The sequence below is a fragment of the Neovison vison genome, chromosome 11 (genome assembly GCF_020171115.1).
Source record: "Neovison vison isolate M4711 chromosome 11, ASM_NN_V1, whole genome shotgun sequence".
In the NCBI taxonomy this organism is placed as follows: domain Eukaryota; kingdom Metazoa; phylum Chordata; class Mammalia; order Carnivora; family Mustelidae; genus Neogale; species Neogale vison.
The window spans coordinates 103,257,247-103,284,855 of NC_058101.1; the positions used below are offsets into that span (position 1 = coordinate 103,257,247).

Here is a 27,609-nt window from a genome sequence, read left to right on the forward strand (position 1 = left end):
ACCAGTTTTTGTTTACTTCATGAAAAAGAGAATCTGTTAAATATAGTACAAGACTGGGAGAGGAGCAAGATGGCGGAGGTGTAGAAGACCTAAATATCATAGGGTCCCAGGAGTTCAGCTAGATAGTTATCAAACCATTCTGAACAAACTCAACAGCAGATTGAAGAGAAAAAGAGCAGCAATTCTAGGAAAAGAAAAGTGACCACTTTCTGGAAGGTAGGACATGTGGAGAAGTGTATCCCAGGTGACATACAGGAAGATAGACCATGGGGGTAGGGACTGGCTCCTGGCAAGTAGTTGAGCAGCTGGGCACAAAACTGGAACTTTTAAAAGTCTTCTCCACTGAGGGACATCACTCCAGAGGCTAAGTGGGGGTGGGGGGTGGAGCCCTCATGGGGACAGTGTGGTCTCAGGACCCATAGGTCACAGAAAGACCAGGGGTGCCTGAGTGTGGCTGAGCTCTCTGGTACTGGAGCAGGGAAGCCAGCTGCAAAGAGGGAGCTGAGGAGGGGCTCTCAGCTCAGGGTTACCTTAAACCATGATCCGAGGCACAGCAGGGCCACTGCTCTTCAAGCAGGGTCCCCATAAATGGCAGATATGGGGAGACCTCCTCCTTCCTCCTCCGGGAGGAATGGTGGTGTAGGAGCGCATTGCAGGAATCTGTTGGGTTTGGAGACTGCAAATGGGTTTGTGTGCCAGAGATAGAAATGCTCAGTCACAAGCCAGGTGAGCACAGAGTATGGCCGGTGACCAGGGAGATGGGAGGGATTGACTGCTTTCCTCTGATGGCACACTGAGGAGTGGGTACCTGTACTCTCATCTCCTCCAGGGCCAGAGACTGGAAAGCCTCAGTTTTCATTCCCATCCTCCACACCTGCAGGGAAAGCATTCAGGGAACAAAAGCTCCCGAGAGCAAACCGGAGCAGATTACTTGGCCTGACCCCTGGCAAGAGCAGTGCAATTATACCTCAGGCAAAGACATCTGTGAATCACTGCAATGGGCCCCTCCCCCAGAAGATCAACAAGAACATTCAGCCAAGTCCAAGTTCACCAATGAGAACTGCAAAACTTCAGAACTATGGGAATATGGCACATAGACTTCATGACGTTTTTCCCAGGACTCTTTAGTCTTTCAAAGTTATTTAAATTTTATTTTTTTCTTATTTTATTTTTTAAATTTCTCTTCTTTCCTATTAATGTTTTTAAACTATTTTATCTCATCAATAACTTTTTAAAAGTCTTTTAAAAGTTTCATTGTTATATTCATATTCTATCCCTTCATTGTATTTAACCTTATTTTTTGCATACACATAGGGTTGTTTTTTTTCTTTAAATTTTTGGGATACAGTTTCTTCTAACAGATCAAAATATATTCTAAATCTAGCACAGGCTTTGTTCTAGTCTCCAACCTAATCACATTCCTTCCTCTTTCTTTTTTTCAACAAACTTATTTATTCCTTTTTAGAATCTTTTAATTTTCATCTTTACAGTCATATTCTAACCCTCCACTGTGTTTGCTCTTATTTTTGTATATACACAAGTTTTTCTTTCTTTAAAATTTTGGGAGACAGTTTCTTCTAACAGGCCAAATATACCAAAATCAAGTGTGTAAATAAATTTTAGACCCAAAGACACCTCCAGAGTTAAAGTGAGGGGGGTAGAAAACAATTTACCATGCTAATGGACATCACAAGAAAGCTGGGGTGGCAATCCTTATATCAGATAAATTAGATTTAAAGCCAAAGACTATAATAAGAGATGAGGAAGGATACTATATCATACTTAAAGGGTGTATCCAAAAAGAAGATATAACTATTTTTAAATATCTATGCTCTCTGACCTTCTCCTCGCTCATGCTCTCTCTCACTGTCTCTCTCTCTCAAATAAATAAATAATAATAAAAAATCTTAAATATCTATGCCCCTAACATGGGAGCAGCCAATTATATGAACCAATTAATAACAAAATCAAAGAAATACTTCAACAATAATACAATAATAGGAGGGAACTTTAACATCCCCTTCACTGAAATGGACAGATCATCCAAGCAAAAGATCAACAAGGAAATAAAGGCCTTAAATGATGCACTGGACCAGATGGACATCACAGATATATTCAAAACATTCCATCCCAAAGCAACAGAATACACATTCTTCTCTAGTGCACATGGAACATTCTCCAGAATAGATCACATCCTGGATCACAAATCAGGTCTCGACCTGTATCAAAAGATTGGGACAATTCCCTGTATATTCTCAGACCACAATGTTTTGAAACTATAAATCAACCTCAGAAGGAAAGTTGGAAAGAACTTAAAAACATGGAGGCTAAGGAACATCCTAGTAAAGAAGGAATGGGTCAACCAGGAAATTAAAGAAGAATTGAAAAAATTCCTGGAAACAAATGAAAATGTAAACACAACTGTTCAGAATCTGTGGGACACAGCAAAGACAGTCCTGAGAGGAAAGTATATAGCCATACAAGCCTTCCTCAAGAAACAAGAAAGGTCTCAAGTACACAACCTGACCCTACATCCAAAGGATGTGGAGAGGGACGCCTGGGTGGCTCAGTTGGTTAAGCAGCTGCCTTCGGCTCAGGTCATGATCCCAGCATCCTGGGATCGAGTCCCACATTGGCCTCCTTGCCCCGCAGGGAGCCTGCCTCTCCCTCTGACTCTGCCTGGCACTCTGCCTGTGCTCTCTCTCTCTCTCTCTCTCTGACAAATAAATAAATAAAATCTTTAAAAAAAAAAAAAAAAAAAAAGGATGTGGAGAAAGAACAGCAAAGAAGCCTAAACCCAGCAAGAGAAAAAGAAAAAAGATCAGAGCAGAAATCAATGAAACAGAAACCAAAGGAAGAGTAGAACAGATCAACAAATCTAGGAGCTGGTTCCTTGAAACAATTAATAAGATTGATAAATCCCTGGCCAGACTTATCAAAAAGAAAAGAGAAAGGACCCAAATTAATTAAATCATGAATGAAAGAGGAGAGATCATAACCAACACCAAAGAAATACAAACAGTTACAAGAATATATTATAAGCAACTATACACCAGCAAATTTGACAATCTGGAAGAAATGGATGCATTCCTAGACACATATAAACTACCAAAACTGAACTAGGAAGAAATAGAAAACCTGAACAGATCCATAACCAGTAAGGCGATTGAAGGAGTCATCAAAAATCTCCCAACAAACAAGAGCCCAGGGCCAGATGTATTCCCAGGGGAATTCTACCAAACATTTAAAGAAGAATTAATACCTATTCTCCTGAAACTGTTTCAAAAAATAGAAATGGAAGGAAAACTTCCAAACTTCATGAACTTTTATGAAGCCAGCATTACCTTGATCCTAAAACAGACAAAGACCCCATCAAAAAGGAGAATTACAGACCAATATCCTTGATGAACATGGATGCAAAAATTCTCACCAAAATACTAGCCAATAGGATCCAACAGTATATTAGAAGAATTATTCACCACAACCAAGTGGGATTTATTCCTGGGCTACAAGGTTAATTCAACATCCGTAAATCAATCAATGTGATACAATACACTAATAAAAGAAAGGACGAGAACCATACAATACTCTCAATAGATGCTGGAAAAGCATTTGACAAAGTACAGCATTCTTTCTTGATCAAAACTCTTCACAGTATAGTGATAGAGGGTACATTCCTCAATATCATCAAAGCCATCTATAAAAAACCCACAGAGAATATCATTCTCAATGGGGAAAAACTGAGACCTTTCCCCCTAAGGTCAGGAACATGGCAAGGATGTCCCCTATCACCACTGTTATTCAACATAGTACTAGAAGTCCTAGCCTTGGCAATCAGTCAACAAAAAGAAATTAAAGGCATCTGAATCACTGAAGAAGAAGTCAAACTCTCATTCTTTGCAGATGATTTGATACTTTATGTGGAAAACCGAAAAGACTCCACTCTAAAACTGCTAAAACTTGTATGGGAATTCAGTAAAGTGTCAGGATATAAAATCAATGCACATAAATCAGTTGCATTTCTATACACCAACAGCAAGACAGAAAAAGAGAAATTCAGGAGTCGATTCCATTTACAATGCACCCAAACCATAAGATACTTAAGAATAAACCTAACCAAAGAGGCAAAGAATCTACTCAGAAAACTAGAAAATATTCATGAATGAAATGGAGGAAGACACAAAGAAATGGAAAAGTGTTCCATGCTCATGGCTTGGAAGAACAAATATTGTGAAAATGTCTATGCTACCTAAAGCAATCTACACATTTAATGCAAACCTTATCAAAATACTATCAATTTTTTCCCAAAGAAATGGAAAAATAATCCTAAAATGTATATGGAACCAGAAAAGACCTCGAATAGCCAGAAGAATGTTGAAAAAGAAAACCAGTGTTGGTGACATCACAATTCCAGACTTCAAGGTCTATTACAAAGCTGTAATCAAAGTAAATTGGGGGAAATCAGAGGGGGAGACAAACCATGGGAGACTGTGGACTCTGAGAAACAAACTGAGGGTTTTGGAGGGGAAGTGGGTGGGCGGATGGGTGAGCCTGGTGGTGGGTATAAAGGAGGGCATGTATTGCATGGAGCACTGGGTGTGGTGCATAAACAATGAATCTTGGAGCACTGAAAAAATTAAATTTAAAAAAAGGGGGGGCACCTGGGTGGCTCAGTGGGTTAAGCCGCTGCCTTCGGCTCAGGTCATGATCTTGGGGTCCCGGGATCGAGTCCCACATCGGTCTCTCTGCTCATCAGGGAGCCTGCTTCCTCCTCTCTCTCTCTCTCTGCCTGCCTCTCTGCCTACTTGTGATCTCTGTCTGTCAAATAAATAAATAAAAATCTTTAAAAAAAAATCAGTGACTACTATCATTTCAGGCAATTATTCAAGGCTGTTTGAAGAACACTTCTATGAAAAGGATTGTGCCACCGCTATCCCCAAACCAGTATTTCCTTCCACTCATAACATTTAAGCTCACATTTTTGCTTCAATTTCTGTCTCCTACTGAGGAATTTCATTTTCCCAGTATGCTCTATAGATCATAGATCAGAAAATTGTGGGAGAAGTTGAAAACAAATATAAATGCATTTTTCTATGGAAGCAAACAAGTAAACAACGTGATCATTTTGCAGCCAGAACACAAAATTTGAAGTTGAAAGAAAAGATTGTTCTTTTAACTCCTAAAGAAGACATAGACTTTTTTTTCTCCTCTATTTATTTATTTTAACCAAATAAAACAAATACTGTGACATAAATTAGCATAGTGTTTAATGTTAGTATAGCATTTTACAAAAAGGAATTTCAGAGGTTTTCCAACAAGGAAAGCCTGTTGGAGTAATGGCATAGTACTATTACATCATCATGTCTCCTATTTGCTCATCTTTTTTTTTTTAAAGTATCCCTTTTAGGCTGAAACTTTCCAGAAGTGAGCCCCAGACAAGGACAATTCAGGAAGAAGAAAGTTAAATTGTGTCCATTTACCCTTTTATGAGGAAAGCAACCATATAACCACAACCACACCTCTTACCTTCATGGGCTCATTATCATTTGACTTATAAGAAACACATTTCTATGTGGCTATTTCTTAATGATTATAGTTTTGTTCAAATATGGTGCCACATAATAAGGAATTGAAAAAAAATCCAGAAATTATTTTAATTTTTATTTGGAACATTCCATTAGAATAACATCAAGAAATATAAAATGTGAACAAATTGAACTCGATTCCTTTAGGTTCTGTGTTATGTGAGCTTTCACCTTCCTTCTGAATGGAGAAGCTATAGGAGTCAAAGGAACAAACAGCCAAAGCACACAGATGACTAGAAGTTAGTTTTCCTCCTGGGGATAGTGGCTTTGGTTAGGAAGAAGAAAAATGTATATAAATTTATAACAATGAAACATAAAGCTAGAAGCGCGTCTTCCAACCACAAAAAAAAAAAAAGAAAGAAAGAAAGAAACAAATAAACAAACACAACAAACAAACAAAACAAAACTTGGAAAAGACCCTTTGTTCTTTAATTATTACAAAATAAACAGATCTCTAGGGTCTCTGAAAGACAGCGGGGATTTGGTGGTATTTATACCTAGAAAAACAGAAAACGGAGGTAGCAGACAAGCTATTCTAATTATAGTTATACTTGCATTTATAGCTATTCTGTTTTTCATTTTCCTCATACAGATCAGAAGCCTTAAATAACCCCAAAGAGGCTAAGTAACTAGAGCTTTAGTAAATGACTTCCATAAATTTAGAGACTATATTAATAGCATTTTCATGCAATCTTAGGGGTCACTAATGAGAATCTGTAAATGCTCTTTGTTGAATAAACAAAAACTTGCAGATTTCCAGTTTGCAGGCTATAGATGCAGATGTGATATTGTGCTTCTAGAGAGTTTTAGTCTTTTCTTTCTTAAGGTTTCCAAACCCTGAAACTACTGCTTAGATCTATCTATAGGCGTGAAGGTCTAGTGCTTCAGGGAAAGCTGCTAGTAAGTCCTAATTTCTTTTTCTGAAGTGGTTCATTACCTAAATATGTATCCAAATCACCTGAGGGTGTTTGTTAGTATATAGCTAATATGTAGCTTCTTGGACTGGATCCTAGCAGTCCTTTCCTCCCCCTTTTTTTTCTTTTTTCCTTTTTTTGCTGGGAGCGGGGAGTGTCTGGAGCAGAGCATAGGAATCTATACTTTTAATATACATCCCTATGGATCTGACACCGCGGAAATCATACACCAAGAAACGCTGTCCTAATGTTTCAAAGGGATTCAAAATTATTTTCTAGATACAAATATTATTTTTTTCTTTTCAAAGATAATGGGCTTCAAAGAATAGCCAAAGGTTATGAACTCAAGTCTGTTACAGAACCAGGAAATCTCTCTTCCCTCCTTTTGGAAATTAGTCTTGAACTTCACCGTGACAGCTTCTGGTGTGTTATTTAAATTAACCCTGGTATTGTTATTAAACTTTTCAGATGGTTCTGTTTATCTACCCAAGTAGAAGGTGTGTTCCTAGGAGGTGAGAACTATGCATACCTATATAAATATTTTTTAAACATTATCTAGCACTCCTAATAAATATTTATTAGGCCCTCAATAAACATTTTAATTTTAATTCAAATGCAACCTAAGTCGCGTTAAAAATCTGCTTTAACTTCTGAGACCTGAAGCCACCTCTCTCATGAATACTGCTTCAAACCCTGTTGTTCCATTATCCCCTTGCACAGGAGAAAATGGAGGCCACACCTAATATTCATTAGAAATTGGCAACTGTGCACTCAGGCTCCGTTATTTAGCCACAAGGAAAAGGCAGAGCCACAGTAATAGCTTTGACTGATTACTTGGCAAGGGAAGCCAAACCCTTGGGGTGTTCCAGACTCTCTTTGGCCTATAAACCTGTTTAAAAACCTGTTTCTCAGAATTTAAGGCTTAGCTCAATTGGGGTCAGTATTATAGTAATGTCAATAATTCTGCTCTCAGCTTTCAGGCAGACCGGTACAATTCATCATCAACTTCATTTTCATGGAAAGGCAACTTTTGGGAAAATAGCTCTAACTTAAGCTATTTTATTTTGATTTTTCTTTCCCTTAAGAAATAGTTGTGCCAATATTACTTAGCTTGGATTTCGTGCTCTCTAAACCTTAGCACCTTCTAGTGCTTGAAATTATTCCCTAAAATTGGAATAGTGCTGAATACACAAGATTTGGGACATCCACCAAGGCAATAACTGAAGGCTTTCAGAGAAAGATCAAATAAGTCATTAGGTCTGAAAGTCATTTTCGGTAACTGAGACATCATGGTGTTTCAGAATCACCTCTGCCTTTAGCTGCCTTTAGGGGGGTTGGTAGTAGGCAACACTGCCAAGAGGAATACTCTGGCAGGGTCTATTTCTTTCTCTTAGAAGTCAAAATCCTTAATAAAAATAAAGCAGTGTTCACCCCCACTGAAGAGACAGCTCCACTTTTGGTCAACTGTTAGGAGCATATGCCAAATAAATTAATTACATCTGCTCCTGGTAGGGAACTCCATTCCCGAGGTTGTAGTTGGAGTGATGGCCAAAGGTGCTCGCTGTGCACTTGTTGTGAGGTTTCTCTCTTTTAATTCTAGAAATTGAAGAAGGAGAATGGTTCAGGATAAACTTTTCTTGGATCAGATCTTGCCACTAAACTAAGGTAGGAAACATTCATTCATACCCAGGATAACATCGTTTTTTTTCTCCATAGGAAAATAGTTATCCGTATATTTAGATGTTGGTCCTAATACAGGAATTTATTAAGGTGGATACAGCTTTAAACTTAAAGTTTCTCTGAACTGATTTCTAACACTGAACTAAGCTGCTAATAGTGAAGAAAGAATGAGCTGGAGCTACTTGTCACCTACCATCTTTAAGAGTTACCTGGGCGTGTTAAGTTCCTTGTGGGAGGTATCTAATTCTTATTTATTTTTGTATGTGCAGTGCCCAGAATGATGCTTGGTGTAGCTGAAGCACTAAATAGATGCTTGTGATTTTATGACTTAAATATATGCCTTTCCGTGATACCAAAAATGGGTAAAGAACTGCATCAACTTAATGACCAATAGAAAGTGATAAAGTTAATTTTTTAAAATTCTATGGGCCCTGTTTAAATCCACTTTCAGTCTCGATGCTAACTTGGGAAGACATTTTCCAGATTCCAGGAGTCCCCGTGTCTGTGGGGGTTTTAGTTACCGCAGTCAGCCGTGATCCAGAAACAGATGGCCCTCCTTCTGAATTGTCAGCATGTATAGGAAAAACCTTTGTATATTCAGGGTTTGGTAGTCCCCAAGTTCCAGACATCCACTGGCAGGTCTTGGTACATATCTCCTGTGGCTAAGGTGGGGGGAGGGGGAGATACTGTAGTCTCACTTAGTCTCCTGATTTCACTTTAATTCAGCTACCACTCTCTTGGGCCACATTGGGACCCCAATTTTTGTCTCCCTACAATAGAGTCTAAAAGGTGGGAATGTGCTAGACACTCAGACTGCTTGGCATGCTTTGATTTAGATATCACAGCTCTCTCTGGTTTAATCTTTGATGATGAATAATCCTTAGAAATGAAAGACTATAGTGGAACCACTAGGTAAGAAATGAAGTAGGGCAGAAATTTTGGCTTTAAGCTGCATGTGGTAGAACACGATATACACAGTAAGATGCCAGTTTCTATTAAAAGAATCAACCCAATCCCATGTCCAAATTAATGCATATAAATAAAATTAGAACAAAAATGCCAGCTGTTTATTAATACATGGTCAAGCAAAGAGTTAATACATGGAGTAGCAAGGGTTTTTATCTTATTTGTGCTTCCTTATATTTTTCAGATTTTTACAGTGAGTAGTTTCTTCCAGATTAAAATATATATATATATATATATATATATATATATATATATATATGGTAGCACCAAGACTTTACGGATGAGGAAGGAAGTCATGATTAATTCTTCTGAAATTAACTAACATGGTCTGACCTGTCCTCACCAATCTCCCCTCTTTCCCCACAGTGAATCTAGGGGAAGGGGAGAGCCATGCAGAGAGCCATGGGACCTTCACTAACTTTATTTTTCTACATGTTCCAATGCTGTCTCATATGGGGGCAGGCAGGTAACAACAGCTTTAAGAAGGGCTTTTTCTTCCACATTTCATTTTTTGATATTGCATTTTTCTCTCTCTACAGAGCCCCGAATCATCCCTGATGTTATTTTTAGTCATGCTCAGAGGGGGGGCAGGAAAAAGTCAATCAGGGTTTCTGGCATGTCAGCTTTTCATAAAGGGAACACAAAGTAGAGCTCCCAGCAAGCTTCATCAAATGTAGGATTTATGTGGGAACTTTCATCTACATCCAGTTAAAATGTTCCCTGCTAGGCATGGAAATCATCGTTTGAAAAAGCCTTACTTTAAGGACTGGATACAGTGGCTCAAATGTTGCTTCAGCTCTTCTTCCTTTTCATAGGATTCCAGTATGCTGTGCGCCTCATCATGGTGGTAGCAGTAGATTTTATAAATCTCTTCCAGTGGTCCTTTAATCTGCAAGAATACTTCTCCTGATAAATGCAAGACAAAGGCAAAATGACATCAAGTCAGACCAAATGGACACTCTACATATTTATTCTTGGGCAATGTGATCAGTATTAGCAAGTTGGATCTGTTGCATTTTATCCCCAGGTTTCTCAGAAGGGTAGACGACATCCCTTCCCTTCCCTTCCCTTCCTTTCCCTTCCCTTCCCTTCCCTTCCCTTCTCTCTCTTCCCCTCCTGTTCCCTCCCCTCCCCTCCAGTCCCCTCCCTTCCTTTCTCCTCCCCTTTTCTTTCTCTTTCCCTTTCCTTTCCCCCTTCTTTCCCTCCTTCCTTCCTTCTTTCTGTCTTTTCTCCCTCATTCTTCCCTTCCTTCCTTTCTTTTATATAATGAAGGATAAAGAACTTAATGGAGACAGGCAGCAAAAGAAAGCTGGTTTTCTCAGAGGTGATTTATGCACCTGGCTGGTCTGCAGGATCCGGGTTAAAAGCAACACCTTAGAATCAGTCTGTATGGGCTTGGATCAGGCTGTGCTACAGACTTGGACAGGTTATGATTTGGACAAGTTATTTTTGCTCTCTGGATCTGTTTCTTCACCTGTAACAGGGGACAATAACAGATTCAATTTCAGGGGGTCATTACAAAAATGAAAGGGGTAGTGTGTGTACCATATATACACAGTAAATGCTCAAAATGGAGCAGTGATTGTCAATTTGTTAGAGGTATGGAAAGTGAAATCTCAGGGTCTAGGTAAATTATTTTTTGCTATTTATTGCACGAACGTTTTCTGAGATTCTCTGAAAGGCAAGCAATGGAGTTTAGGGAAATAAAATATTTCCTTATATGTTATAATGGAAAGAATTGGCCATTATTTTGGTTAAAACTCAGTTGGATAGGGCCCCTGGATGGTGCACTTGGTTAGGTGTCTGACTCTTGGTTTCAGTGCAGATCGTGATCTCAGGGTCGTGGGATTGAGCCCTGTGTGGGACTCTGTGCTCGGTGCTGAGTCTGCTTGAGATACTCTCTCCCTCTGCCCCTGCCCCCCCCACTCTCTCTGTCTCTCTCTCTCTGTCTCTCTCTCTAAAATAAATAAATAGATCTTTAAAAAAAACCAAAAAACCTCAGCTGGATAATACTATAAACCAGAGTTATGATTGTATCTTCTTAAAGCAGCTTGGGCTAATTGTATCCAGGCATTTAGGAATCCTTCTTGATATTATAATAAAATTGCATCTGTAACTAATAACTCAAGGAGATATTGAACAATAGCTGGATTTAATCACCCACTCCATCACTTGAAAATGTATATTAAGCATCCACTACACACCCTAGCACTACGTTAAGATGATTTGGGAGACACAGAAAAAATATGTGATGGGGCCTGCTCTCAAAGACACTGCATATGTGTGATTGACAATGATTTTGGACTGAACTGATTGGGAGTTACACAGACATACCAGCCTGCACCTATTATAGTAACAACAGTCTGTCATTCTTCCTACGGAAATAGAATGTCCTTTGTACTTTCAGTGTGCTTTGCCCACATTAACCACTTAATTCCCTACACATATGAGGAGATAAGAGGTTATTTATCCCTATTAAATAAGGAAGGACAAACTGAATTTGAAACAAATAAATTATTTTTCCCATAGTCCTGTCCAGTGGAGGCTAAGCCAGGATTAGAGGCTGTATTCCCCTCAATTTTACTTAGGTGTTGTTAGCTCTCCACACATCAGAGCTTTGCTGGACAGACACGTACAAACTGAAGCAGAATTACAGATCACTGTCGTCTAGGATGTGGGGGCAACTGAGTAGATTCTCATCACTCCTGAGGATGAATTTGAGAATTAAATGGAATGTAGATGTAAAATACTTGTAACAAACTATCTGCTCAATAATCATCACTCGTCTCTTAACGCTACCCTTCTCTCTCTACAATTAAAACACTAGTACTTCTAAAGTTTCACTTTCTGTTCTAATCTATATCCAACCTGTAAGAGACTTTTCTTCCCTTCCCATTATATGGGATAGTCCTGTGATCCTAGTAGACTACACGTGTGTGTGTATGTGTGCATGCGTGTGTCTTGTTTGCTTTTTAATAGTGCTTTTCTTTGAACTTGTAAGCTAACAGTGTCTGTGAGCATCTTTGGAACTGAAGGGATGAGGGATTTTTGTTTTGTTCCTGGGATTTTAGTGAACTCATCTTTCTACCAGTGTAATTCTTGCAGATCTGGTCTTCAAGACAGGAACACAAGTAATAAGGAACAGAGAAGTTACAAGAAGAGGAAATAAAATAAGATAGTAACTAAATTTAAAGATGGCAGGAGAGGAGGCGAACCTCCTAGGAACAGAGCCGGGGGGCAAATGAGAGTGAGGGCTAGGGGAGGGTCTCACCACTGGAAGTGGGAGCAAGTGGCAGGCCTAGAGGAAGCTCAGCAGCAAGTTAAGAAGAGAGATCTGGAGACAAACAGCCCAACCCAGGATGGGATTGTTAATATATGTGTTTCACTACAAAGCAGTTTAGAGTGGAGACAAAGAAAGGAAGAGGTAAGGATGACTTCATAAATCTGCAGTCGGATCAGGTCAGAAAGTCAAAAAACAAGGGACAAAGACATTTATTTTACACACAATGAAACCATTAATTGTAAATTCACACACACACACACACACATACATTTTAACAGAAATGGCATAGTTTGGAAGAATTTATAGTTCTCTCCTTAACAGCAGAGTCAAAATTTTTACTCTTTTCCAAGTAAAATTCTGCTGGGGCTCTAATAACAATTACTGAAGTTAAAAGATATTTAAGCACTCTAATTGAAAGTCATTTATTCACCCAAAGGCCAAGTACAACACTGGCAGGCAGAATATTTGATTCCCCTTCCAGTCCTGCCAATGTATTCTGCTTCATAATAATGCAGATAAAGCGATGTATCTTGCAGCGAAGAAGTGATTCTGTTTCCACGGTAACATAACTCTGGGCTGCGTTTTTTTAGTGGTGAAGGACAACTGCTCTGTCTAATGGATGTGGGTTTGAAGGGATGATTAGGAATGAAGGAAGGCTTGAGCCAAGACCAGTGAAGATAATTTCACTTCTGACTGCCTGTCACAAAAGCACCAGAACACTGTAAAATAAATATAACTATCGTGTGCTTAAAAAAAAAAAAAAATTCTACAATTCAAGAATTTCTGTATTGGCTTTCCCCCAAAACAATCACCATGCAGAGGACGGGAAAAATGCCCTTTTTCCCTCTTGGTTATCTCCTCGACAAACTCCCCAAAATATTGAACATATTTTTATGTCCTGGCATCATTACTCAGGTGTTGCAAACTTTTCCCTTCACTAATCTAAATCTATTCATGTTTCTCTTCTTGGCCCACCTCTTCTCTATGTCTAGACCCTCATGTCCATTGCCAAGATGTGCCATACCAAACAATATGGCCTCTCTATTATTCTGACACCACTTAAAAATGAATTTCCCCTGCAGGGCAGTAACCCAGGGTATGAACAGTGATATTCAAGAGATCTTTGTGTCCTAGACTTGGTTCAGGAAAATGGCATAAAATGGAATGAAGCAGTTACTTCATCATTGTTTCACAACAATTGAATGAGGGACTATTACTTACCAAGCACATTGGTAGGTACTGCGGATACAAAGAACCAACACTTCCCTCAGGAAGTTATGAAGGCCAGTGAGAGTAAACTATTTATTTACCAGTACGGTAAGTACTTTGTATAAAACACGGATGGTCAGGGGCGCCTGGGTGGCTCAGTGGGTTAAAGCCTCTGCCTTCTGCTCAGGTCATGATCTCAGGCTTCTGTGATCGAGCCCTGCATCAGGCTCTCTGCTCAGCAGGAAACCTGCTTCCTCCTCCTTCTCTGCCTACTTGTGATCGCTGTCTCTCAAATAAATAAATAAATCTTAAAAAAATACAAAAACAAAACCATGGAGGGTTATTTGTTCTGCTCTTGCATACTTGTTAGCAATTTCTATAACAGCCTGCCCTTGATACAGGGGCTCTGAGCGAACACAGGCACTGAGACACACAGAGGGAGTGGTCTAGTATGGCTGGACAGTGCCATGTCTGTGGTAAAGTTCCAGAAGAGGCTGTATTTGTAAGCAAGAGTCAAATCATGAAGGACTTTGCATGTCATTAAGGAGCTGGGACTTTAGCCTGCAGGTAATGGAGAAGCACTGATGATTGATTTTAAGGAGCAGACTAACATGATTAGATTGTATTCTAGAAGATTACAGTGGTAATTAATTGTATGAAAGATGGAATTTGAGGGAGGAGTTAGACTAGAAGAGAGAATCCAATTAAAAAGCTTCTGTGTAATACAAGAAATAAATAATGAGGGCTTACAAGGAAGTTCTAGCACTTAAGAGAGAGTGCACTAAAATCAATGGCCTGTTTTCAAATCCTGGTTTTACCATTTACTCCTGTGACATTTGAGAGAGTTACTTGACTTCTCTGTTCTTTAATTTCTTGATCTGTAAGATGGAACAACAATAATAGTAGGGCTGTTTGAAGATTAAGTGGGTTAAAATGTGTAACACATCAGTAGCTGGCCTGTGCAAATGCCCAATGGATGTTAGCTATAAACAGTGGAAGAAAAATCAGGGAGGATAGAGAATAGGGCAAGAAAACAGACATCAATATATGTGAGATGAGGAGAATTCCAATTATATCCCTGGATTCTGGTTTCAGTAAGAATGTAGATATACAATGATAAGATACAGAGAGTTTATGTAGAAAGACGATGAGTTTAATTTTAGATGTACTGAGTTGAGTCACCCAAAATATATTTAAGTGGAGATATCTTTTATGGAATTGGATATGTGAGTCTGGGATTCAGGAAAAAAAGTTCTGGAAAATAGGTGTAGGTATGTAAAACTGAGGACACAGTAGCCATGACTTTGATAAGATCATGCAAGAAAGTCTACAGGGTGATAAGAAGGCTTGAGGACCAGCTGCTGGGGAACACTAACACTGAGGGGAGTCTAGGGGGAAAAGAGACTGCACAGAGCTTGAGAAGACAGTCAGAGAAAAGGGAGGAAAACTAGGATTGGTGTTAGTTAAGCCAAAGGCAAAGTAGTGAGAAATATGGCAAATAATTCTGGGGATAACAGAGCTTGCCATTGTCCCCCAGTATCAGCATCCCCCTTGAAGCAATACCATTTTTACCTGCAGCAAAATAAAAACTTCATTTCCTAGCCTCCCTTGCAATAGGGGTGGCCATGTAACTAAAGTCCACAGAAAATTGTCCTGTGACAATATGTGGGAACTTTAAGAGGCAGATAGCTCATCATTTACCCCTTCTTCTCCATATTTTCCTTTGTTCTTCTGGACATTACCTTGTCCATGAAGACAAAGCTAAGTGTGAGCTGGAAGAATCTTGAATCCCAGAGGACTTTGCAGAGCAGAGCTGCCATATAGACCTAAAATACATGCCTTTAGACCATTACACAAGAGAGAAATGGACATCTCTTATTTAGGCTAGTAACGTTTTGTTTTGTTTGCTGTTTCTACTGGCTGAACTTAATTCTAATCAACACACTGTTTCTTCTCTTTCCATAAAAAAATGTTTTGGGAGAAATCATGACAGTTCAGATGACCCTCTTCACTCCCTGTAAAATCTAACTAAAAAATCAGATGAAAATGTTACTTAAATTGTTACTGATTAAGAGTGTTAAGGACTGGATGTTTATTTCCCTTTAAAATCCATATGTTGAAGCCCTAACCTCCAGTGTGATGTTATTTGGAGGTGGGACTTTTGGGAGATAAATGGGTTTAGATTAGATCATGAGTGTGGAGCTGCCATGATGGGTTAGTGTCCTGTGTCATCAGGAAGAGACATCAGAGCTTTCTCTGTCCACCATGAACAAGGCAATGGATTAGTCAGCCACATGCCAGATCATGGATATGTTTCCTTCCTTCCTTTCCTAGTGCCCTTCTATTCTCCAGGACGGGGTAGAGAAAGGACGGGAAGTGAGAAGAAAGAAATGGGGGGAAGAGTAAACACTGCTTACAGAAATCACTACTATTGACCTTTAATCTCATTTAGTTCCTGCCTAACCTGGGAAAAATACTGACAATGGAGGATACCCTAGCGACCTTGGTTAGGGTTACAGAATTCCTACCAAACATAGGAGCCAGGTGGTGCGTGCAACCAAGGGAGAAACACAAGTAAACCCCTGAGTATCAATTTCATGAAGACATTTGGGAAAAAAACAAAAAAAAAAAAACAAAAAAAAAACCTTTTTCACAGAAAAGAGTAGAATGGAAAATTTCCTGAGTTCTTAAGAGAAAATGAGACTTCAAAGTTGTTTCATGTCTGTGGCAGTGGCTTTGGGTAATAACTCTACATTCCCTGGGGCTCCTATTTTTCTTCTGGTATCAGGAATATTTCAGTGGAAAATTCCCAGAAGCTCTAGAGTAACATAAGTTCAGAAAAAATGGATTTGACGATGAGATTTGACAATTCTGAGGTCTCTGGTGACATGGTAACAGCAATTTCAGGGGCTTGTGTGGCCCCGTAAGGCTAGCTAAGCTGCGAAGAGAAAAAAGAGAAAGGAGGGGAGCGACTGTGGGGTGTGTGATCCTGTCCTGTCCAGTGGCAGGAGGACAATGTAATCATTGCAATGGGGTCTATTAAAGGGGAGGCCTTTCTACAGCTGAGGCAGCACCTCCCAACCCCTCTGGCAGTTGGAGGTAGCTGGCAACAGGGCAGGACTAACTGGGGAGCATCAGTGGTCGTGGAAGAAGAGTTAGGGTCTCCTTCTGACTATTTCCACCATTAGTTATGTCATTTGGGGCCAATCAGGTTCTTGCAGTGAAGGGGATGGATTGGATGTTCTTTAAGCATTGCTCCAATGCTCACATTCTAGAATACCACTGTTTATTTTGGTGATAACTCATGGTCTCTTCCCTAGCCTTTTTGACTTCCTGGATATTTAACTCTCGGTGGGCATTTTTTTGAACAAGTGGCACATTAGAAAAACACTAGCTCTCTGAGAGTTGAAAGCTAAAATGTTTCTGGGCCTGGATTAGGAAGAGATACAATAACTTTTCCTTCCTCAAGGTGGGTAGCACTGATGACCCTGTTCTTAGAGCAACCAACCCATAATTCTTGATTTCTCTCACCTTAGTATATACCTTTCTCAAGGGTGTGAGCCTCGGCTATAGCTAGTGGCTCCACACCACCTGCCAGCCTCTAAGTTAATGTAGGACCAACCACAGGCAGATGTGATCACTGCGATCCTTCTGTGTAACAGCCAGTAGGGTCCAGGACCCTACTCACTATCTCCAACATCCATTCCATTCGTTCAGTGCTGCTGAGGACAATGTCCTAAGTGCTGGCGAAGCATCAGTAGTGAAACAGATAAGAATTCCTCTCCTCCTGGAGCTCATGTTCTGGGAGTGTTCTTCAAGTCTTGTTCTCTTGGAGGACTTGCTCTTCCCATTTGAAATTTGAAATTCCCGTTTCAGTATCCATTGAACAGATGAATGAGCTGCTTATCTATTCTTCTTTGTTCCAAACTAACAAACGTTAGAATGACAATGCACCCACTTAAAAATACTGACCTTTCTCCAATCTTTGGTAGTCAGGGGTGCCCAAGAATGGGTGCAACTGTGTATTTGTGTGTGAATGTGTTTGTGTGTGAGATGCAGTAACGTGTGTGTGAAATGAAATAATAAGACACAGGTTGAAGGCACTGGAAAGGGCTTTTATTCTTCCCAAATGAAAAAAAAAAGCCTCAGGAGAAGGTGGTTTGCTTTACTGCCTGAAGGAAGCCATGCTTGGCAGTGGAGCAGCCATTGTGAGACCAGGAGGCCACACACCATACGTCACTGTACGTTAAGTACTAGGAAGGAAAAGGCTGTGAGGAGCCAACCCCAGCTGCACCAGTTCTGAGCTACTGAATTATGGATTTCTTGTTCTGTGAGGAAAAAAGCCCTTTTTTGGTTAATGAATCTGGGTGGTTGCTGTCCTAGGTGGGCAAGTACAGTCCTCACAGATCTTTTTGGTTAATGGCTCTGAGTGGTTCCTGTCCTAGGTGGGCAAGTACAGTCCTCACAGATCTGAGTGACTTGGCATTGGCTGCAGAACTCGTGGTGATAGCCGGAATGAAAGCCCAGATTTGTCTCCCACCAAAGGCCATGTTCTCTCTGGGCTACTGCGCACCCTTACGGTTTGCAAGGTTTGCACCCCTGCAAATGCACTTCTCACTTTCACTCCCTGGCTATGGGGAAAGTGTTCAGCGTCTCATGGAATGCTTAATGTTTGTAGGATTTAGGACTTCATTTCTACATGTATTCTGTACAATACCTGATTTTTCATAGCTCCGTTCAGGTCTGCCTGCACAGCGAAGTGCTGACTTCTGTGAGCTAGCCCCACAGCACAGCATCCAGGAGCTTCCCATTCTCCTCAGAGAGCAGAACTGTAGAACTTGTTACTAAGCCACCCTGGCTTTATTTTTACTACAAGAAATAAGTCCTTGTAGCCCTGAGACCTCACTTGACTGCACTCAGGGGACTGGAAGCCCAACCCACATTGTATCCCGTTGTTCCCTGCCTCCGGCTGATTTGTACTCTCCTGTATGGATTTAGGTATCCTTGACCCCAACCCCCCAAGAAAAACTTTTTTTTTCCTGTCACCTTCTCTGAAGCTGGTAGCTTTTCTATTGCTGTTAACATTTCGAATAAAATGCCCTGACCTTCCAGCTGCTGCATCTGAGTCTTGCCCCTCTGACCTCACACATTCCAGGACGCAGGTCTGGGGTACCCCCAACCTGTCCCCACTGGCCAGAATTAGCTAGGTTGACCCTATCTGTGTCCTGAGTACAATACACACACACTCACACACACACACACACACGCACACACAGATGCACACATGCACACTCTTTAGAAAAATTATTCAGGTGAGCTACTTGGCAGCATCTTCCACATGGCAACAGGACATGAATTATCAGTGACTAAAACCCTTCTTACAAAATCACTGCTAAAGGCACAGATTCCTGCTTTAGGGACATACAAGAGACATTGCTTTAGGAGAACAAAGTACTGCCACAGAACAACAGTGCATCACCACTACACCTTCAAAGAACAGAAAGCTCTAAATTGTCTTCCTCTCAAAGGATAAACTCACCCTCAGGAAAAGGCAAATGAGAAATTGCAGTTCCTTTACCACAAGCTTCTTTCAGCTCTGGTTCTCTATACTGTGTGCAGGAGCTAAGCACCTAAGGTAGATCCAAACCTAGTCATAACTCCGTCTTTTTTTCTTTTCTTTCTTTCTTTCTTTTCTTTTTTTTTTTTGAATGCTTTGAAACATTACAGCGTTGTTGCAAATGTAAATGTAGATAAGAGATTACAAGCTCCCTCTGGAGTATCTGTCTATGTGACAGACCACCTCAAAACTTAGTACCTTAAAACAACTGTTTTAATTTTCTCTCACAATTCTGTGAGTTGGCTGGAATCAGCCATGTGGTTCCTCTGCTCCCTTCAATGCCTGCTGGGGCTGCAGTCAGCCCAGGGCTGAACAGACTGGATGGTCCAAGATGGCTCATTCACAAAGCTGGTGCCTTGGCAGGGACAGCAGGAAGCTGGCCTCAGCTGGGATGCTGGGACAGCTGGGCCACTTTCTTACATAGTCTCAGGTCTAACCTCTTTTCATCTGACCGCTCCATGTGATATTTCCAGTAGGGTAGCTAGACTTCTTAAATGCAAGTTCCTCAAATAGCTAAGGTAGAAACTTCTAGGCTTATAAAGGCTGAGGTCCCCAGGCTCTGACACAGCATCACTTCCACTGCATTGTAGGAGTCAGTGAGTCTCAGGGCCAGTCCAGAGTCAATATGGCACTAGACTGCACAGCAGGGTGAATACCAGGGGGCGTGGTCTGTTGAGGGCCGTCTTTGGAAAGTGTCTGCTGCATTGTTGTTCATTGCTGTTCATGCTATCAAATGTGGAAATGATACTTGATATGTTCAGTCATGCTTTATAGAAGAAAATGCATTGGCTTATTAAGTCTATGAATCACCAAAATGCATAGATATTGGGAGCATCTAGGAGCTACACACATTCAGTGAATCCGATTTTTTGAAAAACATGATCAAGACCTCTGGGGAAAAGAAAATCACATTTCATTCAATGGTTACATTCATAAGAAGTCAAGTTTTGTAAATAGATGGGAAAATTAAATATTCTCAGGCTAATAAATTAGTAATTCCATGTATTGGATGTTTATTAAGAATAGGCATGGGGGGGCGCCTGGGTGGCTCAGTGGGTTAAGCCGCTGCCTTTGGCTCAGGTCATGATCTCAGAGTCCTGGGATCAAGCCCCGCATCGGGCTCACTGCTCAGTGGGGAGCCTGCTTCCCCTTCTCTCTCTGCCTGCCTCTCTGCCTACTTGTGATCTCTCTCTCTCTGTCAAATAAATAAATAAAATCTTAAAAAAAAAAAAAAAGAATAGGCACTGGGCCATCATTATTTATATGGGGTTTTACTTAATCTTCCCAAATACTCCATAGGGTGAGTATTATTAACTCAAATTTCCACATGAGAAACTGAAGTTCAGTGAGATTTTGTGACTTGCCTGAGATGAAACCTCTAGTTATTGGATGAGCCAGGATGTAAACCAACGTCGAACTGATATCAAAGCCCTTGTGTTCTTAAACCCCATACCAGCATTTTATGTTTTGTCTTTGCTCACTCTTTTCTTAAATTGTTACAGAGTAATCTTCAGTTTAAGTGGGAACAAGAGCCACCTCTCATATTCCCATTTTCTAAAGATTTAGAGCTCATTTCCTATTTGACAGGCTGCTGCAGTCAAGATTTTAAAATCCAGTTTCTATCTTGGCATGATAGTCCAGACAATTCCCCAGAGCTCTCATATCTACAAACATATGCCTCTGTGCTTAAACTTGAACCTCATCCAAACCCCAAGGTTATTATTGAGTAAAATCCTGCTCCTGGTTTATCCAGGTATCTGGAAAGTTTCCCTCTGGCACTAGGGCTGTGAATCACAACCTCTCATTCGTGCCATCTAAGGACAGAGAAATGGGACACCTGTGCTTTTCATTTTGTGGTAACATGATTTAGGAAATGTCCCACCAAAATCAGGTTATCCAGTGAAATGGAAGAGCTTTGGTGAAAGATTTAGTGATAGAAATTGCTGGGGGCGGAGGTAAGGGTAGAAATTGCCAGTGAGCTTTGCACTGATAGGGCTACTGTGTTTGGGTCATGGAGGTCTCCTTGGCACTATGCTCCAGCCACATCAGACTGCGCTCCTTAATGAGAATTTCCTGTACTCTGCTACCTTGGGGCCTCTATGCCATTTGTCGTTCAGAAAGTCATCTGCTTTGGGGTGCCTGGGTGGTACAGTTGGTTAAGTGCCTGTATCTGCTCAGGTCATGATCTCAGGGTCATGTGATCGAGCCCTGTGAGATACATCGCCCCGTGTTGAGCTCCCTGCTCAGTGCAGAGTCAGCTTGAGATTCTCTCTCCTTCTCTGGTCGCCCGTCCCACCCATGCTCTCTCTTTCTAAAATAAATAAATAAATCTGAAAAACAAAAAAAACAAAAAAAAAACAAAAAAAAACCCACCTCATTTGCTTCAATCTCCACCTTTCTAAATCCGTCAAGTCCAAGCTCAAAATCCATTTTCTATATCAAGTTTTTCATCATCTAAATTAAATCAATCTCTCTCTATGAATCTGTATTAGTTAGCTATTGCTTGAGAAAAAAAAATCACCCCCAAACTTAAAGGCTTAAAACAACACTGTTTATTCACAATTCTCTGGATTGACAATTTGAACAAGGTTCAGGTGAGATGGCTTGTCTCCAGCTGTGGCTGGCAGGCTTTATTCATGTGTTTGCAATGTATAACCAGAGGCCACCTGGCTGAGGAGACCATACTTCCATGTTCAAGGCCTTGACCATGTTTGAAGTAATTGGGTAGTTTGAGCCTTCTCTCTCCCTGAGCAGAGAGTGGATGTCACAAGGCTGTTGTAGAACATCATTTTGCCACATTTTATTGGTCAAACCAAGCCATGAGGCTAGCCCATATGTCATGTATGGAAATTAAAATATGACTCCAACTGTTTTCAGTTGGTCTTACTGTTTTCATTTCGTTATCTATTTTTCTATCATCTCCCTCAAAGTTGCAACTCATGATTGGTAAATACAAAAACTGTGAACACATTCGAATGACTTTTCTCTGTAAACCATAATATTTTTATTTTGGAGTAATTGTATACTTAACAGAAAATTGCAAAACTAGTGGGGGTAGTTTCCAGATAGCCTTCAAACAGCTTAACACCTTGTATAACCAGTACAATGGTCAGGAAAAAAAAAAATGAAGTGTGCTTTTGTACTATTAACTAAACTAAACACTATATTTGAATTTCAACACTACATTCTTTTACTGTTCTAGAATCTATCCAGGCTTCCATTCACATTTTTTTGGTCACATTTTTTGTTTCACATTTTGACCATACACATTTTTTTGTTACTTCCACAGTCTTAAAACACTGAGATTCCTCAGTTTTATTTTATCTTTAATGACCTTGATATTTTGGAAGAGCATCGACCCATTATTTTGTCAACTGTCCCTCATTTGAGTTCGTTCATGTCTAATTTTTTCTCATGATTCGACATGACCCCATGCATTTTGGGCAAAAGTACTACGGAGATGGTACTGTGTCCTCCTCACTTGTATCACGGGTTTATGATGGGAATGTGTGTTGTTCCTTGGTACCGTTGACCTTGGTCATTTGGTTAAGGTGGTCTTTGTCTGGTTTCTCACTAAAAATCTACTGTCTTTGCTTTTAATAGTCAGATAGGAGATACTCTGAAACTATGAAGTTCTCCTCAAACTTTATCCACTAAATCAAACACTGAACGGTGGTTTTGGCTGCAACAATTACAACTTCAGTGTTTGTTTAATGGTGATTTTCTATTCTCCTCTTCCTTCTATATTTATTCATTGAAATGTACTATCAGGAAGATTTTCCTTTCTCATTTATTTATATCACTATGAACTCTATTTTATCTCATGGGTAGCATTATGTATGTTGTTGCTCAAATATGTAAGCCATAATATTTTTAATTAGGAAAAACTCTTCTATAAGCATAGAGGCACCTGACACTCTCAAAAAAATTTTGCTAAACAAAAAATATTATTTTGCTAAATGAAAAATATTTTAGAGAGATTGTAGATCTCTCTATATTGAAATATGTAGATATTTGAGCTGAAATATTTTCACAAGTACTAGCTTTTAGCCTCCATTTGAATTCTTTTCATTATTTTTACAAAATAAACTCACCAAATAAATTGTTTCTATTTATGATTTTTGAATATTTTTCCAAATGTAGATATTGTAAAATCTGGTACAGAATATTATTTTATTATATTTAATAGGAGCTCCATCAAAACTTCTTTCTATAAGTCAAGTTTTCCAAAATGTTATTATAGAATTTTAAAATTAAATCTTCTTTACCATATAAACCCATTTTTTTAAAGCTAACTCCTGGTTTTATTAGTGATAAATTTCCGTGTCTTCCTATTTGAAATTTCTTTTTCAGTAATTACAATTGTAAAGATTAAATTCTTTTTCCTCTTTCTTTATTGAATACTTTAACTAAAGACTTCTCATTAATTTTGAGTAAATGTCAATTTCTTAAAGTTGATTACTGACCAGCAACAGAGAAAATCTTACCATCATGCATAAGCTTGTTTTTTAAATTAATATCAACTTTATCCTCCAGATATTGTATTTAGTTTACTCTAACTTTGTATGTATAAAGCTGTGTGAATTTAGACTATAGTTACCATTTCAACTAATAGAATATCACAGCTTTAGTACATAATCACCACAATCTCAATTTCTGTTCCATAGATTTCTTGTCTTTATTTTTATATATTTTTTAAAAATTTAAAAAATTAAAGATTTAATTTTTATCTTTAAAAAAGTAAAGATTTTATTTATTTATTTGACAGACAGAGAGCACAAGTAAGCAGAGTGGCAGGTAGAGGGAGAAGCAGGCTCCCCACTGAGTAGGGAGCCCCATGTGGGATTTGATCCCAGAACCCTAGGATCATGACCCAAGCTGAAGGCAGACGCTGAACTGACTGAGCCACTCAGAAGCCCCATAGATTTCTTACTTTAATAAAAATACTAGTTTACTGAGATGTTGTGCTCCCCCAAAATATGTATCCATATTTTCATTCGCGTTCACAAGCTTAATTTTTAAAGTAAGAATAACATTCACAATTCATAAAATTCACCTTGGAAACAATAAACTTCCAAAAATTGTCTTGTGTTCTGTGAATTGGTTGAACTTTAAAAAAAAAAAAAAGATGTATTCATTCATTTATTTTAGAGAGAGAGAGAAAGTGAGGGGAGAGGCAGAGGGAGAGAGAAAGGAACTTTAGCAGGTTCAACACTGAGCATGGAGCCTGATGCAGGTTGGATCCCAAGACCCTGAGATGATGACCTGAGCTGAAACCAAGAGTCAGATGTTAAACCAACTCTGCCATCCAGGTGCCCCTGGTTAAGTTTTTTTTTATCATTATAGGAATTAATTGATTTTTAAATTTAATTTACCTGCTCACACTGTTTAAAACTGTCATAATTTGACTATTTGTAAACTCTCCTGCCATTGATATCAACTCATTAATAACCATTGGTTTACATTTCTCATGGGCCCAAGGACACTCAGAACTAAAAGTGAGAACAATCAATTTAGGATAACTGTCCTTTGACCTAACAAAGCCATGCTGCATGAAGTGCTCAATGTCACCCACTTCTGCAGCTGCAAGTGTGAAACCACATGCCCTTGGGCTTAAAATCGTAGGTAAGAGTTCCACAAGTGGGAAGAAGTTTGGGAAGAAGGTTCCAAGGGAAAGGAGCAGGCCGAACAGAAGCTGGTCCGCAAATGCCAAATGCCAAGGTTTGAAAACAATGGGCACAGTCTTTATAAAGCAATGACTAACTTCTGATGTAGATACTGCTGCTGCTTCCGCAGATTTCTGTCTTCTGATTTTCTTACAGTCAGTGATAATATTAAGAACCCCATGGTGGATAGCGAGTGTTCTGTGTGTTAAATGCTCATCATCAACTTTCTTCAACAACAGAAAATCAACACTTAATTTTTATTAAACATGCATAGATGAAACCCTTGCTTCTGAAAGGGCTTATTGCAAAACATAACTGGATCATTAAGTAAGCATAACCAGTTAGCATAACCAGATCATTAAAAAGTTAGGGATTTATATCATAAGACAAATTACCAAACTTGTAGCAACGGCATCTAGATACTCTGTAGCAGGACTGCAAAGCTTCTACCTCTCACAGGAATTTTGCTTACATCTAATCTTTAATTCCCTATAGGTCCTACTAAAACCCACTGACTAGTATCCTGGGGGCTTTGTGCCTCTCACAGGTCTTGGCATGGGCCACCCATCATGGGCCCGGACATAGTCACTGCTATCCCCAGTGGACAGCAGAATCTGTAGCCTCAGACACATCTCCCAGCACCGCCAGAACAGGAAGCAGTTAGTTGAGCTTCATGTCCAAATGTCGTCTTTTTATCAGCGAGTGCAGTGCGTGCTGTACTTCAAAAGGTTGGGAAAGGAGGGATGGGCTGTCTTTCAGAGTTTACTGTGTGTTACAGGGAGAACTCTGTCACATATACCTGCCTCTTATATTCTATTAGGAGAGACCAGTTAGAAATGGAGTACAATGTAGAGGTCTCACCAAATCTCTTGTAGTACAATGATTTGTCATGATCCTCCTTAAAAAGGAGACATTCCAGGACAAATGCTAAACTGGACGGAATGCTAGAACAATAGGCTAAAACCAGGATTTCTAGGTAAATTAGGATACTTGCCTCCTTAAAGCTGGAATTGTCTTTGACTTTAGCACAGGTAACCAACCCCTAAATCTTGTTTATGCTTCATTCGACATTTCTCTTGAATCTGACCCCTCCTTTTTATTCTCATTTTATCCTCCATAGCCTAGATGCTTGCTACCACATGCCTGCACATTATTTATAACAACATATTTACTAGTCAAGGGCTCATTTTTTCCTTCATGCCATTCTCTTCCTACTTACCATCATGTTCTTTCTCCAGAAACTCGTATGTCTCATCACACCCTTGCTGAAAAATCTTTCAATTTTTCCTCAGTACCTGCAGAGTAAATTCCAAATTTGATTCCAAGTATAGTCTGTCTCTATTCTGCACTTGCAGATTAATTTCTTTTCCTTTCTAAAGACTTATTTAGAGAGAGAGCGTGCGCTCATATGTGCAAATAGGAGGAGGGGTAGAGGGAGAGAATCTTCAAGCAGACTCCCCACTGAGCACGGAGCCAGTGGGGCTTGATCTCACCATCCATGAGATCATGAACTGTGTTGAAACCAAGAGCCAGAGGCTTAACCAACTGAGCCATCCAGGTGCTCCTAAGATTCATTTCTGATTCACTTTTGCTTCAGATTCATCCTTCACTCTTGCTTGGCTTGATCTTTCACCATTTCCTAAACATGCTTGGCTTTTGGCATTTGCTGTCCATGCTTTTGTTTATGCTCTTGCTTCTGCTTAGTCTTCCAGACCTGGTCCAGACCTGGACCCCACACTTGTTGAAATCTAGACTGTAACTCCAAGCCCAAGTAACATCTTCAAGGATCCTTCTGTGATTCCCCATCTAGAAATAGTCTTCTTATCCTCTGAAGTTCTGCAGTAGTATAGAAAATAGTCTGATTGTGTATTACCCAAATAACTTCAACTCAAAAAGCTTTTCAATGGCAAACTTTTGGAGGACAGAGATGATCTCTTTCATCTTTTGATACCCAACAATGCTTTATATACACTGCTACTTAATAACTATTCATTGAGTGAATTAATAAATGAATGGCCAATCAATCCACACTAAAGTAATAATGAACAGAGTCCTTCCTTCAGAAAATACATTTACAGTATATTAGAAACTATGTTAGCTCAGGTTGCCATAACAAAATACCATAGATTGGGAGGAGGAAGGCTTTAAACAACAGACGAGTCTCAGAAATCCAAGATTAAGGTGCCAGCTGCTTCAGTTCCTAGTGAGGACCTCCTTCTTGGCTTACAGATAGTTACCCCCTTGTTGTGTCCTCACATGGTGAAGAGGGAGAGAGGGAGCTCTGGTCTCTCTTTCTTTCCTTATGCTAAGCCCATTATGGGGACCCTCTCCTTGCCTCATGACTTCATCTAAACCAAAATTACCTCCCAAAAGCCTCATCCCCAAATACCATTACACTGAGGTATTTAGGTGTGAGCCCACTGTTAGGGCTCCAACATATGAATTTTGGGGGAACACAAACATTCAGTACAGAATAGGGACATTCAGTCACAAGTAATGGTTAAATTTAAACCTGTCTGTCAGAGAATCTTTTTGAGTGAGCTGAGCTTTGGGTCTATAAAACACTACAAATAGGGTGATTCACCTAATATCAATCTGGCTTATTAAACTTTGGGTCTCCCATAAATACTAAACAAGATCAATTTCATTTTTAAGACTCTGATTTTCTTTAACAAATAAAACACAATGA

At 39.7% G+C, this 27,609-nt stretch overlaps 1 protein-coding gene across 1 annotated transcript in view; it reads right to left on the reverse strand.

Annotated features, from left to right (window-relative positions):
- ARHGEF38 (Rho guanine nucleotide exchange factor 38) overlaps window positions 1-27,609 on the reverse strand; it is a 132,819-nt gene that overhangs the window by 37,315 nt on the left and 67,895 nt on the right. The window contains exon 4 of the mRNA XM_044224362.1: window positions 9,904-10,051. Coding sequence (XP_044080297.1) covers window positions 9,904-10,051 — 148 coding nt within the window. The remainder of the gene's footprint in view (window positions 1-9,903; window positions 10,052-27,609) is intronic.